This window comes from Pimephales promelas, chromosome 3 (assembly GCF_988280905.1).
Source record: "Pimephales promelas chromosome 3, fPimPro1.hap1.1, whole genome shotgun sequence".
In the NCBI taxonomy this organism is placed as follows: Eukaryota; Metazoa; Chordata; class Actinopteri; order Cypriniformes; family Leuciscidae; genus Pimephales; species Pimephales promelas.
In genome coordinates this window covers 15,372,348-15,389,866 of record NC_142771.1, presented here as the reverse complement: position 1 = coordinate 15,389,866, position 17,519 = coordinate 15,372,348, and the positions used below count along the sequence as shown (strand labels likewise).

At 34.7% G+C, this 17,519-nt stretch overlaps 1 protein-coding gene across 6 annotated transcripts; it reads right to left on the bottom strand.

The window, feature by feature from the left end:
• Positions 1-4,990: 4,990 nt before the first annotated feature.
• LOC120489185 (uncharacterized) lies at positions 4,991-16,214 on the bottom strand. 6 transcript variants are annotated; one of them, XM_089128322.1, is made up of 10 exons: positions 16,087-16,214; positions 14,946-15,035; positions 14,758-14,856; positions 14,331-14,453; positions 13,199-13,321; positions 12,182-12,211; positions 6,919-7,038; positions 5,820-5,942; positions 5,489-5,544; positions 4,991-5,386 (listed from the first exon to the last, which is right to left on the bottom strand). In XM_089128322.1, the coding sequence occupies exons 1-10, from the start codon at positions 16,142-16,144 to the stop codon at positions 5,372-5,374; spliced, it is 837 nt and encodes a 278-aa protein (XP_088984448.1). In that variant the 5' UTR covers positions 16,145-16,214; the 3' UTR covers positions 4,991-5,371. The 6 variants fall into 6 exon arrangements, with proteins under 6 accessions (XP_088984448.1, XP_088984447.1, XP_088984449.1 ...); XM_089128321.1 differs by having other exon boundaries at positions 12,155-12,211; positions 16,087-16,213; XM_089128323.1 differs by having other exon boundaries at positions 12,155-12,211; positions 14,758-14,811; positions 16,087-16,213.
• Between the last annotated feature and the right edge of the window lie 1,305 nt (positions 16,215-17,519).

Here is a 17,519-nt window from a genome sequence, read left to right as displayed (position 1 = left end):
GTTGAACTTGAACCATTCGAATTTGAGGGGTGCGTAGAGTGGGCGGGGCTTAGTGACGGGAGTGGTGTGATTAATAGAGGGCGTGGTCAAAGTCCACGTCCATTAAAAACAACTTTCCTAGTAGAAGTCTAGAGTGATGAGAAATATTCATCAATTACCTGCTTATCGTTTATGGTGGAAAACGTGACGATGATAAGCTAATATCTCTGCACGAGACTTCTGCTGTAAACCATTGTAAACTTCTATCTGTTCTATCCTGTGAAACCTCTCAAGGCTGATATGTCGTAAAACTAAATAATCATAAATCTAAATCACATCCGTATTGTTACCTTGACATATTTAATATAGCCTAGCCCTACTATCCTACATTAATGGTCATATCATATGCGTAGAAGGTAAAAGGAAACCGCAGTCATAAATATAGGCTATTATAATAATGGCTGTTTGCTTTTCGGTACATGTTACCTTTGTTAGAGAGTTGAAAACCTAGAAGGCGTTTATGATAAGGATAAGATTTGGTCTATGTATAGAGAGCAACAAATAACACTTAAACACATTTTAATCTATTTCAAACTTATGGGGTGAACAGGTCTTAGGTCTAATTGTCTATGAAAGTGATCAACTTTTTTTAAAATAAAAAAATTAATTAAAAGATGTAAGATTTTTTTCTTATGGTTTATATATAGCCAATTGTGGGGGCACATTATCTGTTTAACTACAAGACAAATTAGCAGGGTAAAAACACTTTGTAAAGTACTCATAGCCTTGAACTTGTGGCCCGGACGTCATCAGAACACAGAGTCTTCTTAAACTACCACTGGACATTTACCAAAACAATATGTTTTCCGGTCATTTTTCTCATTTTTTTAAATTTCGTGATGTTTTTTTAGATAGAAATTGAGGTCAAGATTTTCTATACACAGCATGCATGCTTGGTCCTGGCATGCCAGAAATAATGTTAAGTTACTGAAAGCACACCATAAAGTATAAACAGACTTACTTCTCCTAACTTTGCCAGGAGGAAAAATATTTGCAAGTTGGAGCTGGAGGCCCCCAGAACCAGTTCTGCTAAATTCTGTGTTTATCATCCATGGGAATTAGATCAACGGAATACAAACAAAGTAGTAACTTCACAGTGGCATCCGGGTCTACAAATGAAACCGTTGTGGCCATAAAAATAGCCTAGTTGTATCTAAGTCATGAGTGTATGATAGTCAAAAAAAGTAACAGCTGATGTGGTCAAAAGTTTGTGGTCTGTAATTTTCATCAAAGCTACATTTATAATCTAAAATACTACAAAACAGCAATATTGTGAAATATTATTGAAATTTACTGTTTTCTAATGTAATTTAATGTAATGTAATTGTCAAAGCTGAATTTTCAGCACCATTATTCCAATCTTCAGTGTCACATTATCCTTCAGAAATTACTTTAATATGATGATTTACTGTTCAAGAAACATTTATTATCATCAATGTTGGGAAATTATTTTTTCAGGATTCTTTAATGAATCAAAAGTTACATTATAAATGTCTTTACTGTCACTTTTGACCAATTGAATGGATCTTGTATAAATTGATTAATGTTAGTGTAGTTTTAGTTTATATGTGGGTAAGCTTATATGTGGGTAAGCTTAGACAGTATAGAGGTAACAGTATACAGTATAGTATACTGCAGTATACAGTCTACAGTATAGAGCTAAACAGTATAGAAGAAATAAACTACAAGACTATGAAAAGATATTGCAAAAAATACTTTATTTTCTGCCAGAACGGTTTGCAAAACACCTACTAGGAAACAACAAGTTTGTGTGCAAATAAAAAGTCCAATGTTTGTGTGTAGAGCAAATGAGGTGAACACGCTTATCTGTTCGCTTTTTCACCTGAAAAACTGCATCTCGCTCCAATCGGAAACCGGATCCGTCACTCTGCCACCCATCACTCACATCAATATAGCTACCGGGAAGCTTCCCAGCTTGTCAAAACAGAGAGAGAGAGAGAGAGAGAGAGAGAGAGAGAGAAAACGACAATCCAGTTCTATACGTTTTTAAGCAAAACAAGCCACTTTATACTTGGGTTTAATATGCCAGTTTCTGATGCTTTATGTTGCCACTATAGGTTCCAAATGCTAAAAACAATCAATGTGAAAGCAAGAAAAATGAGGGGAAAACAACTCAGCATCAGAAGCAATATCTTATATCAACAATTAAACTCTGCAAATAGAAAGTAGTAGCACATACGTTGTGTTTTCAAGCTTGTTTGGGAGTGTAATGTGTCATTCATGCTTTTTCACTACACATCCTGAACAGTTTACATTAGTTTGTTTGTAGTAACAGCATTGTCTAGATGTTGAGAGCGTTATTCTCTGTTTAACATGCAAACACAATGAATATGAAGTGATTAAAAGAACTGAATAGCCTATGTAACTTAATATCCCATAAAAAAGTCCTTTTTAAAACTTAAAAAAGCATGCGGAGCTCCTGTCTAACCCTCAAAAATGTATTTGGCTGGTATAACTTGTGTAGTCAGATTGCGTCATGAAATAAAAACAGTTAGACTTGATTACCATATGATAAAATCTTTTAAAATTACTCCTCAAAGCTTTTGTACACCTAGAACAAAGAGAGACTTTCTTGTAACAAACTGAGCAGGTCTGACAAGTCTTTGATAACTGAACAAACATATTTTATAAGCAAACTCCCACCCGGTCAAAATTTCTAACCCTGATTGCTGATTGTGTTCACAATAAGGTCTCGGTTTTCTCGGGGTCCCAGTGGCCTAGAAAAAGACCTCCCCCGGCACCTGATAGGACACAGGACATCTAAACCACGCACTCGTGATGAATACTGTTTTCAGCACAGACTGTCAAAGCAAAACCCCAAAGGATTTAGTATGATCTCTTAGCAGAGACAGAAAATATTTAAAGGTGAATCTCTCAAAACCTGTCATGAACACACCTGGGTCATATGCAATCTCAAAATCAATAGAAAGAAACAATTCTACTTTTGCATAAAGATAATTAGTCTTTTATGAACTATTGACAAATATGCACTCCCCCACCCCACAATTCTCAAAACAGGCTGTTTTTTTTTTTCTAAATTCAGAATAGTTTCATTTTATAATTTCTGGATGAAAATGTGACTTGGACATGTTTTTGTGTCACCGGTGTTGATAACTGATAAGCTCATTTGACACACCTTAATTTATCACCAGACCGTGCTCTGTGAGTAACAGAAGGTCTCTGAGCAAATCAGGTTATTTAGTTAGCATGTGCAAACATACACTTAGACCTTGATCGGTTGCATACAAATACAATTTATTCACCTCCTCTGGCTTTAGCACATTACATTATATTACAACATTAAAAATCACGAGATCTATGCATGGATATTCCTGAACATATTTCTGGATATTCCTGACAGACAGACAGATTTTTTCTCATTCTGTGAAAGTTGGTTTTCACGTCACTCCAAGAAATATTTCACCCCATTGTATATTTTGCTTTGCTCTCTATCCTAACTGGTATTTTTCAAGTGTTCTCACATATGGGTGGAATGTTTCTCAGTCTTTAAAGTGTACACTATGTTTCATTCATTGAAGATGTTCCAATAGGTTCACAATAACTAAGACATAGGAACAGGCCAATCAAGTACTTATTTGACTTAAGGAGAGTTCGTTATTTCAGGTGAGATTAAGGTGCGTCAAGCAAGACTTGCAAGATTGCTTCTTAAAAAAATATGGAAACAGATCAGTCAAAACAATATTAACCTGATAAAAGACTTTGATAAAATGACGACGTTTGAGCCACAGGACACATCTGTACAGGGCTACTTTAATGTGGCACACCCCCTGAACCAATCATCTCTTCCTCTTTACTGCTAGTTAAAATATTAAATAAACAGGAATGAACATGTTGAAAGAGTAAAACTTGCTGAAATGAAGAATGTCTCATCTAAATGGCCCCAAACAGCTGTGAACAATGTCACATTTACATAGTTAGCAAGAAAAATCGCAGTATAGATAGGAGTAGCCTATTTTGCCAAATATGTGCAGTAGCCTATAATACATGTATTTTTTACTCTTATATCACTAAAAAAAATATTATAAAACATGCGTTATATTAGAGTTGTCAATTTTAGCCTTTAATAGTAATACCATCTGACAGCTTTCTGCATGTTTACAGCATTAGTTGAGAGGGGTTTTTTTCCTTCGAGAAAAAAATCATAGCTACTGAACCTGGTATTCATCCAAAGGAATCAATACTGAACCAAGATCGGAATCGAGTTACAAGCTTATGAATTGAAATCTTGAAATTTGAGTCAAGCACTAAAAAACAATAGGCTACCGGTTATTGTACCAAACACTGTAACGTGTTAGTCTGGGTTTCCCCATTCTAGTAATGCGTTGTCACTAAACTGAAATTCTGTAATTACCAAATGTTTTGACAATCACAATACACATCGTGATTATTATTATTCATTTATTTTTTCTTAACATTTTAAAAAAATTCACTCCAAGCTTAACTCAAAAGTTGGCAGGCGTATATAGCCTACATTCAATCAGGAAATGAAACGCTGTAAAGAGCCTCAATTAATTGTGTCACTACTGTTCTCAAAAGACTAAACATTTAGCAGTTCAGTCAGTGTATTCCTGATGAGGTCAGACTTGTTTAGTTTGGACTTACAGCACCACCTTGTGTTAAAAAAGAAAGCATGCACAATAAATAAATAAATAAAAGCCACACGTGTTTGGGATCCCTTACCAAACTCACAGTCACACAACATCTTAGCAATCTTATGCTGTGAATCTGAATTAGGTTATGAATATGGGAACTGTTGTTACCATAGAAAACATATAACATATTTAAAGTCATTAATCATTAAATGCCTTATTTCCGCCAGTAAAACAGTCCCTGAAAAATTGTCAGTAAACAACAACAGATTGTTCTTAGGTATATCAGAGGATGCACAAATAAAAATAGAGACTGGAAATGTTCTCATGTGCTGTTATTTATTTATTTTTAACACAATATATGATATTTCGTCACACACACAGGCTATGTCTGCTTGTCTCCCAGCAAAATAGCCGAGACAGACTGCAGAGCAAATGGGTAGAGCTTACGTCTAGTATAGTTATCTTTATCCTAATAGTTTATAGTAATTATATACAATTAATTGATGAATTCATTCTTGGTCAACTGTCAACGAGATCTACACTTCATTTCCAAGGTTTTGTAGCTCCAACTTTACTTTAATTTCAGTATTTTGTATTACTAAAATGAGTTTAGTCTTATTTCTCCAGTATATGATTTATGGTAATGCAGGTTGGAGGGTCTTTGTGTGTCTCAGTGTCCGAGCCACTTGCCACTGGTGTCACCTGCGTGCTTTCTGAATCATTTTAATTAAAAAACAAAAACATTAGCAACATTAGGGTATGACAGAAACACTGTTTGTTGTAAAAGATACTCTAGCAGAATGCCGTTTACCTACATTTTGCATTTCTGTTTGGTTCTTGCTTGTGACTGGCGCATCTTCATGTTGAGTGACTAATGTTATCAAGAGAGAGGAGATTGTTACCTAGCAACTCTGTTATTGTGGTCCACACCTTTTATGTTTTATTATTTGTATTGTAATTACTATATTTATTAATTAAAAGTGATTTGGCAGCATTGGATTTCTCGACAAATGCTTTCAGAAAAAAGCTGAATTTCAGAGAGAACTACAGAGAATTACAGAGAACACTTTTGATCTATCTGGGTTTGCATACTTAGATAAAGTTTGTATCTGTGGCAATAGAAAGATTAGATTTAAAGAGACTCACCACAGCCTTCCTCATCCGCACCATTCGGACAGTCCTTCTCACCATCACACCTCCATCTCATGGGCAGATTTGTATTGCGTTTATCACCACATCTGAACACAGTAGGACTGGAGGTCTTCACCACTGATCAAAGCAAAAACAAACTGAGATTCATGATATCTGATGGCAGAAGTTATACTTCAGTGCCAGAGTTCTGAAAAAAAATGGTAAAGTCTTCAATGTCTGTTTTCTTCATACCATGTAAATGTATGTATAATCCAATGTCTATTTATTAAGTTTCACTTAATGTTGGCCATTTTTTTCTAAGCTAAATAAATCAATCATCATAATAATAAACATTTCTTACACTATCTCAAGCATCCAAATACAATAGTAATTTATATGTTTACATTTGCGACGTATTTAATAAAACCGAGTATAAAATCTTAAGTGTTTTAAGCATTTTTACACTGATTCCAAAACATCACCTGTATAAATCTATTTATGACAGATTTGATTATCTGACGCACAGGTTAAAGGCAGGTGCACAGAATAACATGTAAAAAAGTTTTTTTTTTTTTTTTGTACAAATTCTCAACAACCCTCACAAGGTATATGTATTTGGAAGACACTTTTATTAAAATGAAAATTATGCTGTATTGAAGGGATACATTTTTATCAGTTCATATGCATGTGAATTTTGCATATGGACTGACAACAGCATTTTAATGTCCAAAGGTGCGTTGACACCTGTTGTATCTGTTAGTTTTCTTCTTTGGCAGCTCTTGAGTCTAACACTCACCTAAAGGATTATTATTATACTATGGAAGTCAATGAGACCAGAAAATGTCTGGTTACTGATATTCTTCTTAATATCAGAAAATCGGCTGAATGGATTCGAAAACGGTAAAACTCAACTGTTCAACTCTAGGGGAGTTGTAAAATGAGGCTATTTCCAAAAAAAATTGGAGTATCCCTTTAACGGACACGCACTAGCCATTGTAAGTCCAAAAGGCTGAAAGTGCTTATGAAGTGTGCCATTTGGGACAGGGCCACAATTTTTAACTATGTTCATCTAGTTATGTGCAGAAAAGATGATATTTAAAGACATGTCACTCACCACAGCCTTCCTCATCCGCATTATTCGGACAGTCCTTCTCACCATCACACCTCCACATTAAAGGCACACATGATTTGCGTTCATCACCACAGTTGAAATTAGATCCACAGGTCTTGAACTCTGAACAAAGAAAAACAAACTGAGAATTATGACATCTGTTGGCAGAAGTCCTGGAGAAGCGGAGTCTTTCCTTCAGGATCTCGAGGCTCACTCTCAGAAACAGTAGCGGTTCTAGGCACGGGCGAACCGGGCAGTCGCCCGGGGCGGCATTTCTTCTTGTCACGTGGGGGGCGGGACGAGCAGTTAAAAAAAAAATACTCTGTGCCGCGAAGTTTTTCTATTTTGTATCATTTCGATTCAATTATTGGCAATGGCGCCCTGCTTGCTGAGAAGGTGGCGTGCGCAGAAGCGATGTCAAGGGGATCTCCTGATGAGTTCACGTATCGCGTCTTTTGCGCGCTCGAGGTCGTTATTTCAAATCCTCTATGTTTCAAATAGGCGCACGGGAAGCGCGCTCATTATGCGCTCACGGGAAGCGCGCTCATTATGCGCTCACGGGAAGCGCGCTCATAAACTTTTCAGTATGGGAGTGCACGTGCACCTTTTTCTCTTCTCCGTAAATAAATCTTTTAGCAGAGCTACAGCAAGCGTTTTTCTGTGGTGGAAATACATTAGCTACTAAAACTGCTTTGTCGTTGTGTAGAGCAGTGTAATGAGTGCATGGTTCTATAGCAACGACAGCCATGGGAAAATCGGTACGAATTTTACTATTAATAATAAAAGATAAGCTACTGTGCATTATAAATGTCAGGAATGTATCTTTATTGACTCATTCTTTTTATAGAGATGATTTAAATGCTGAAATATGAGGTTTATCTTTATATAAAACCCTTTTTTGTGTGTTAACCTTTTTTAAGTTTAGTAGGTAAAATGAAAGACACTCCTTTAAAACAAATCTTTAATGTTATTTAACTCGGTGAATTGATTTCACTGTGTATTAGGCTTTTTGAACAAGATCTGTGTATGTGATGGTTTTGGTCACCATATTATCTAATACTTTTCATAATGATCAACTAAAATCAACTTTATTTATGAATTTTTACAGTAGCCTATAATATGCTATTAAGGGGGGGGGGGGCGCTCGAAGGGGGTCTCGCCCTGGGTGTAATTCAAAGTAGAACCGCCACTGCTCAGAAAGACTGATTTCTTTCGTCTCAATGATTTTGAGGTATATCTAATTGAGTGCATGTTGATGCTGATGTTATATTGTGGCATGAAAGGCAATACATTTATGGAAGTGACCCGTCTCTTGGGCCGATTTGCCTAATTTTGGCCGTTTTTTCGTTTTATATGTGTGTATACATGCATGTATGTTATGTAGGCTACGTATGTATATAAGCCTATATTATTTCATTTAACGTTATACTCCTATTTCATTTGGTTATATTGTAATGATATTGGCCAATATAATATATCTATCTATATATGTTTTCACTTCATGTTATTCTATTAAGAAATTTAGCAGACTATAAATCTGTATTTTGTTATGTTTCGGCTTAGCCAGTTTGTGAGTTTGTGCGCTCGCGTGTGTGCCTGCGCGCGCACGTTTGTGTGTGAGTGTGTGCGTGTATGCTGCTCTATTTCACCTTCGCTCTCTCCCTCCAGCCCCCTACCCTTCAACTCTATTTCCTATGTTGTTGACTAGTCAACATGGGTAAAGGATTATTTGTTATTCATCTGAATATCAGGAGCTTGCCTTGCTACACAAAATCGATCTCTTAAGGGCCTGGTTGGTCTATAATAAACCAAGTGTTACAACATTGTCTGAGACCTGGTTGAATAAAAATATATTGGATGAGGAAATTAAACTGGATGGTTATGTCTTGTATAGTTTTGATAGAGCTACTCGTGGAGGAGGGGTAGCCACTTATGTCTCCTCAAATTTATCATCTGAGCTTATAGCTTTCAAGGAAAATCCTGTATACTTTGAATGTATTTTTGTCAAAATTAGTTTTCATGTAAACAAACAGCTGATTATAGGGAACATTTATAGACCTCCAAACTCTCCTATAGAGTCAATACATTGCATCGGCACCACTATACAATCTGTCAGTAGCTCAAATGAGATGATTATCCTTGGTGATTTCAATATTAACTGGTTAGATCGATCATCTCTAAATTATAGAAATTATTTTGATAGTTTAAATCTGACTCAACTAATTAAAGAACCTACTCGGGTTGACCACAGATCCAAATCTCTGTTGGATTGGATTTTGGTCACCCACTTCAACAGAATTCTTGAATCTGGTGTTTTACCCGATTGCTTTAGCGATCATTCCATGGTTTTCTGTGTATGGAAAATTAGATTACCTCGCTTGCCACCCAAGGTGATCAGGGTAAGGCAGAGTAAATACTTTAACACTGAGCTTTTTATCCAAGATCTACTAGATATAAACTGGAACCGGTTTAATCTTATTCCTTTTGTTGAAGATGCCTGGAATTTTTTTTATACTGAAGTGCTTAAGGTAATTGATAAACATGCCCCTTGGATATCAGTTAAGGTTAAGGGGCGACACTTACCTTGGATTAATGCTGATTTAATTTATCTTTTTAAACAAAGAGATAAGGCATGGGAAAAGTACCGCCAGTCAAAGGATCCTTCAGAAGGGGCTGTATATAAACAATTAAGAAATAAGTGTACGACTAAAACAAGAAATGCCAAATCAAATTATTATACAAACTTTTTGTCAAATAATTTCCATAAGCCTAAGAAGTTTTGGGAAAGCATTAATTCTTTATTAAATAATTCTACAAAAAACATTGCTACTAAAATTAAAGTCAATAATGATGTTATTAGTGACCCTTCTGCAGTCGCCAATGCCTTCAACCTACACTTTTCTTCTATTTGTAGTTCGCAATTTTCTAATTTCTCTAACTCTAGTTCAGCAGATAAGCTTACTAGTTCATTTTCATTTGCTACAATAAATCCTACTGAAGTTCAGCACGTAATTTCCGAATTAAAGTTAGGCAATGGTACAGATCCCGACGGCCTGGAGATTAAATTTATTAAGCTTGCATCTCATGTATTGGCGTTCCCCTTAACAGATTTATTTAATTTATCATTGTCTACCTGTGTGGTCCCATCTATGTGGAAGTCTGCCAGAGTTACACCAATACATAAGGGTGGTGATCCACTTGATATTAATAACTATAGACCTATTTCCATCATCAGTAGTATAGCAAAAGTGTTTGAAAAAATTATATTTAATCAATTATTCAAATATATTAATGATTTTTCTATTGAGTCTCCAAATCAATCTGGTTTCAGACCAAACTTTTCTACAACCACTGCTCTTTTAAAATTTACCAATGATGTGTCATCTTCCTTAGACAATAACAAATCAACTGGTGCAATATTTATAGATCTCACTAAGGCCTTTGATATGGTCGATCATTATTTGCTTCTTGATAAACTATATGCGATAGGTCTTTCTAAAGATTCTCTTCTTTGGTTTAACTCTTACCTTCATGGTAGATATCAGCGTGTCTCTTTTCATGGTTGTGAATCACAGTCCTTAATAATGGACAAAGGTGTTCCTCAAGGCTCTTCTTTAGGGCCTCTTCTATTTTCTTTATTTATCAATGATCTTCCTTTAATTTGCTCAGACTGTTGTATCCATCTATATGCAGATGATACAGTGATTTATACATCTAATATGTCTGTCTCCAAGATTCAATCCTCATTGCAACTTAATTTTAATGCCATTCAACTTTGGTTCCAATCAAACCATCTTCTATTGAATAAGAAAAAGTCATATAGTATACTGTTTCCTACCAGATCAGCTTCAATGAATCAACATAATAATCTTTCACTCAAATTTTTAGACGATACTCCACTTTTACAAGTTGAGGAACTCAAATATTTGGGCCTCTGGCTTGACTCACAATTTTCCTTTAGGTGTCATATAAATTCTGTTGTAAAAAAGATTAATTGGAATTTACGAATACTGTATCGCTCTATTAATTGTTTCACTCAAATGATTAGATTAAGAATTGTGTCACAGTTAATATTTCCCATATTAGATTATGCAGACGTTGTCTATCAAAACACAACAGAATCAAACTTGAAGGCATTGAATGTTGTATTTAATAACATATGTAGATTTGTGCTGAGATGTCCTTTTACCACTCACCACTGTGTAATGTATGATTCACTGAACTTATTATCACCAAAAGCCAGAAGACAGTATCACTGGTATCAGGTTATCTTTAAATGTGTGTATTATAATTACCCTTCTTATCTGAAGGAATATTTACGTCCATTTAGATCCAACTATAGACTGAGACACGCTGAATATCTCTCTTTCATTGTGCCAAATATTTTCAAAGAGAGTGGTAGGCGTGCTTTTAAATTCAAAGCCCCTTCAGACTGGAATAACCTGCCTGGGTCTTTAAGATCTGTCACATCACTGCGTTCTTTCAAAATATCTCTTTTTACTTACTTGCAAGCAAATGACTGCTGTAAATGTTTTCCTCATGTGTGACTGGATATTGTTTCATATACACTCTATATCTGTGATACCTATTATTATATCTTATTTTATTATTATTATTATTATTTTTATTTATTATTTATTTATTTATTTTTTCTACTCTTTATTATGTGTAGAATATGGATTTAGGTTTACGTATACATTATGTATGTATTGCTTGCATGTATAGATGTGTATGTGAGGGCTAAATGTTGTCATGCATTGTAATACTGCAATATGTCTTATATATGGATTTGTTCCTAATAAGGAGTTGATGGGCCTGGTGGGGCGAGGTGGGATGAGGTAGAGCTTTTGTGTGAGTGAATGTACAGTACATGTGTTGTATTATTTTTGTTTTGTCTCGAGGACCCCCTCGAAAACGAGATGTTTCATCTCAAGGGGTTATCCTCAACAACAACAACAATAAATGTAAATGTAATGTAAAGTTACTGTCTGTTTTCTTAAACAGTGGGACTATTGCTCATTCAGGACCATGAACATTTTAATGGCCATTTTCATTATTGTGTTGGGGTTATAGAAAAAACATAAATGGGTTATAGGTTACACAAGGGTTATAGTTGTTTTAATTTGATCATTTATTTGCTTTGTCATATGAAAAATGTTGCTCTGGCTCTTAAATCTTAATCAAAAAGATATTGCATCACAAATTTCAGTAGTCGTAAGATTGTAAGCATGAGCTTTACCTTCATTTTGCACTGTTTGGTTCTTACTTGTGACTGGCAGATCTTCATCTTGAGAAACTAATGTTATCAAGAGAGAGAGGAGAATGTTACCTAGCTACTCTGTTATTGTAGTCCAAACCTTGTATGTTTTATTATTTGCATTGTAATTACTATATTTATTAATTAAAACTGATTTGGCAGCACTGGATTCCTTGAATATTTTATATATATTTTTTTAATTTTATTTATTTGCACTTATAACATTTAAAATACAACTTTACAAATCCATTAAGGAAGAAAAAAAAAAACATACTGTGTGAGAAATAAAACCATTTCCCCAAAATCTCAAAATTACATGATCAAGCAAGACAATACAATCAATACATCAATCATTTTAATACAACAAATTAACAAGATAAACTTAATTATATGTTAACATTTTTTTCAGCTCTCTTTTGAAAGAGTTTATAGTGATTTTAGTCTTTAAAACAGGGTCCAAATGATTCCAGAGGGAAGGCCCTCTGTATTTCAGTGTATTAGAGTTGTAGTTCTACAAAAGGGAAGATAAAAATCTTTACAACGCCGTGTGGAATCGGCATGAACATTCCGAAGAATACATGAAAAAATTATTAAAAGCTCTGAGCATAATATGTCATATTCACATACTTATACATAAAAATATTTATGCAATAGATGTCAACATTAAATATTGTCAAGATGTTAGGCCTATATTTTATAAATAGCGGAACAGATGATGGCAATCTATTTGAATTACTCATAATCCTCAAGAATTTCTTTTGTATTAATAAAATCGTATTTAAATATGTTTTACATGTTGCACCCCAAACAATATTACAGTACAGAATGTGAAGATAGAATATACAAACGCTTTCAGCAAACACTTAAAATAATGAAAGATATTTCACTTTGCTGAATTTTAGTGACACTCTGATTGTGCACTGAAGGACCAGATTACAGAGAACACTTTTGATCTATCTGGGTTTGAATAATTAGATAAAGTTTGTATCTGTGGTAACAAAAAAAAAGAGATTTAAAGAGACTCACCACAGCCTTCCTCATCCGCACCATTCTTACAGTCCTTCTCACCATCACACCTCCATATCATAGGCAGACATGTTTTGCGTTTATCACCACAGCTGAACTCAGTGGAACTGCAGGGCTTGACCACTGATCAAAGCAAAAACAAACTGAGATTCATGACATCTGAAGGCAGAAGTTATACTTATACTTCAGTGCCAGGGTTCTGAAAAAAATGGTAAAGTCTTCACTGTTTGTTTTCTTCATCCCATGTAAATTTATGCTCAAGTTTCACTTACTGTTGGCCATTTTTTTCTAAGCTAAATAAATAAATCATAATAATAAATATTTGAAGAGTTCAGATGCAAAAGCCTCTAAGTGCCATTTGAAATTTTCTTCTAAAATGATCATTTTTATCAAGCTTGTATATTTAAGTTCAGTAATTTCACTTAAATGGCAATGAAGATTACCTATTAATTGTCATTTAAGTGAAATTACTGAACTTAAATATACAAGCTTGATAAAAATGGTCATTTTAGAATTTCAAATGGCATTTAGAGGCTTTTGCATCTGAACTCTTCATTTATTATTACACTATCAAAAGCATCCAAATACAATAGTAATTTATATGTTTACATTTGCAATGTATTTAATAACTAAATTGTGTCCTCTGTTATATAGGGACTACTGACCAAACATTTAGAAATTTTACTTTAAAATGTAAAGTACTGAAAATCAAAATAAAGCTCTGCAAACACTTGGATTTGTATAACACTAAATTGTGTCCAATTGGGTAATCAAAAGTTCTGCACATACTTGCAGTCTTCATGCCTACTTGAACACTTGGGGCCAAATACTGTATGACGTGTGACGTACTTGGAAAGGCCATCAGTGCGGGCTCGGCAAAGACAAAAGTGTGCATCAGGGGTGCCTATCGGCAGCAAAGGGAGCCCTCACGAGGACCCTTCAGAAACCTATAATGACTAAATGGACAGGACACGCTATGTTCTCTTGGACTTAACGCACATGCGGCAGCCATTGTAAGTCCAAAAGACTGAAAGTGCTTATGAAGTGTGCCATTTGAGACAGGGCCACAATTTTTAACTATGTTCATCAAGGTATGTGTAGAAAAGATGAGAATTAAAGAGATGTCACTCACCACAGCCTTCCTCATCCGCATTATTCGGACAGTCCTTCTCACCATCACACCTCCACATTAAAGGCACACATGATTTGCGTTCATCACCACAGTTGAAATGATTAGATCCGCAGGTCTTGAACTCTGAACAAAGAAAAAACAAACTGAGAATCGTGATTTCTGCTGGCAGAAGTTATACTTCAGTGTCAGTGAAGCAATGTCCTCACTGTCTGTTTTCTTAAACAGTGGGACTATTACTAATTCAGGACCAAAAACATTTTAATGGCCATTTTCATTATTGTGTTAGTCGCAAGGGTTAAAGGTGTATTAATTTGATCATTTATTTGCTTTGTCATATGAAAAACGTTGCTCTGGCTCTTAAATCTCAATCAAAAAGATATTGCATCACAAATTTCAGTAGTTGTAAGATTGTAAGCATGAGCTTTACCTTCATTTTGCACTGTTTGGTTCTTGCTTGTGACTGGCACTTCATCTTGAGAAACTAATGTTATCAAGAGAGTGAGGAGAATGTGACGTATCAATCTATCTGAACACACATTGTTTTCTGTTAAAAAATGTTACAAGTGCATTGCATGCGTAAACAATTAAGAGTTGAAAAAACTACACTGTTCTTACCTTTATTCACATTCTCAGTAACATTAAAAGGACGAGCAGTTGAAGTAGGATCTTGTGATGTGCTTGCTGCTTCACTCCCTACAAGTGTTTCTGGAACAGTGTTTAATGTGTTAAATGCATTTTTTTTTTTAGTTTATTATCATAACATCTTGAAGTTATTACCAAGTTTGCCCTTATCAACATTTGGATGCAAGATCCACACAATCTGTTTCTGCAGTGTACATACATACATACATACATCACTTATTATTGTATTCCATATTTTAATTTTATCTCTAAAGTTTTGTTTCTAAAGATTTGTTTCACATTTTTCAGGTAACCCCAGCTTGGAAATTGTTTCTCACATGGGGGGTTATGCAGACTACCGTGCAGCAAGCCTAACATTAGGCTTATGTTATAATGTTATATGTTATAATTATGTTATAATGTTATACATTAACGCTAAACAACATCGGCATTCTAGGTCGCCTATCTCGAACAATTTTGTTCTCTCCAGCTCTCTTTATAAAGAAATTGTGATAAGTTGTTTTTCCTCAAGTTGTTTACTTTTCATGTCCTCTCTGCCGAAAGATAGAAGGCGTGACGAAAGGTTTTAGCAATTGGTCGTAAAATCTGACAGTTAGGGTTGAGGGGTTTGGTTTTGTGAGGAAACCTCAATCCTTTAATGAATCGACAAATCTTTTTTACAACATGTTAGACACTAAACAATTTTTGTTGAGAATGCTAAGTAGATTTTACCTTGATAATAGATAAGAGAATTCCTTCTTTTCGCGACAGGTAGGACTAATTTACGGCATTACCATATTAGACTATTTAATGTTTTATAGTAATATTATATTGTCTAAACTTAAGGCAGTAAAAAAAATACATTTGTTTGGTTTACAGTTTAAGTGACTTGAATGAGTATTATAACTGCATGCTATGCATTTTAATGAATAAAGAGAAAAGGAACAATTTTATTATAAATATTGGGTTATATTGTTTGATGAAAATAAAAAAGTGTTTCTTTCCACTTGCTTAAATAGCAAAAACTTTCAAGAGGGGAAGACTTAAATTTTACGTAACTCTTGTAATGTAATTCAAAATGGGCTTGCCCATGTTATAAATGTACATAAATAATAATAATAATATGTTTACTCACTTGTTTGAACAGGACAGAGCAAAGTAACTGCCAGTAAGAACATAAATGGCATCCCCATATTCTGATTAAGCAGGTGGACTTCTTCTCATGAGTCTGATCCTGTTGGTAAGTACGTGAACACTATCAACCTGTCTAATTTAAGGGTCCAACCACCCACCTAAAAATAAAATAAAAAAAATTCCAGTATTGTGAAATAGGAGAGAGTCTACCATGGGGGGTGGGGAAAAGCTAATAAAAAAAAATGTAATTTAAAAAAATGTAATCTAGTTCATTCAAAATAATTTATTTTAGATGGGTCAACACAATTCAGTTGGTTTAGGTAAAATTAGTGAATGTAATTTATTTTAGATGGGTCAACACAATTCAGTTGGTTTAGGTAAAATTAGTGAATGAGTGAAAATAGCATGTTCTTAATTCTATAATATTTACACTTAAGTGAAAATCTTTTGTTGGTCCAACATAACTTTGTTTAATAATTTACAGAGATTTAATTAATTTCCTTAAGTTTAAGTAAAAAAAAAAAAAAAAAAAAAAAAAACCATGTTTCCTTCATGGTATTTATTTAAATGGGCCGCAAAGCAAACAACCATGTTGATCTGTATTTGTGCAGACTGACAAGTAGGGTATAAGTTAAATAAACTCTAGAAATCTTTTAAATGTGAAAGTGAGAAATTGGTAGATGAAAAGAACTAAATTATAGTTACATGCTTACCAATTAAAAGCCGATTGTGTGGTGTGTTACGCAGCACGTTTGAGCTTCCGCAAGAACCAATGAGGTTCATTCTCATGTTACGCACCACATTTGAGCTTCAGCAAGAACCAATGAGGTTCATTCTCATGTTATGCAGCATGTTTGAGCTTCAGCAAGAACCAATGAGGTTCATTCTCGTGTTACGCAGCACTTTTGAGTTCAGCAAGAACCAATGAGGTTTGTTCTAGTGTTACGCAGCACGTTTGAGCTTCCACAAGAACCAATGAGGTTCATTCTCGTGTTACGCAGCACTTTTGAGTTCAGCAAGAACCAATGAGGTTTGTTCTAGTGTTACGCAGCACGTTTGAGCTTCCACAAGAACCAATGAGGTTCATTCTCATGTGTTACACAGCATGTTTCAGCTTCTGCAAGAGGTTTTTTCACACACGTCTAGCATGCTTGGTTGAGCTTCTGTTTGTTCTATGCTTATATGTGAATAAAAGCCTAAATTAAATTAGTTCATCATAAAGCAACCAAGTCCCTTCAGAAAAATTGGACTAAACCACTCAATTCAAAAACCACAGTGACAAAATGTTAAAAAATCAGGTTACTTTAAAAATCCTTTTTTTGTGTGCATTAAATTTTGGTCTTTTATTTCAAGAAGAATAAGAGAAAAAAAAAAAAAACACTTAGGAATTTCCAGTGCCAGTTCTCCAAAGTTAGGCAATGTTAGGATATCTAC

Excerpts from the sequence above, each read along its gene's own strand:
- LOC120489185 (XM_089128321.1), bottom strand. The coding sequence starts at position 16,144 with ATGGGGATGCCATTTATGTTCTTACTGGCAGTTACTTTGCTCTGTCCT. Across the intron at positions 14,857-14,945 it reads TACTGAGAATGTGAATAAAG|ATAGATTGATACGTCACATT; the intron begins GTAAGAACAGTG and ends ATGTGTGTTCAG. Across the intron at positions 7,039-12,154 it reads CCAAACAGTGCAAAATGAAG|AGTTCAAGACCTGTGGATCT; the intron begins GTAAAGCTCATG and ends TTCTTTGTTCAG.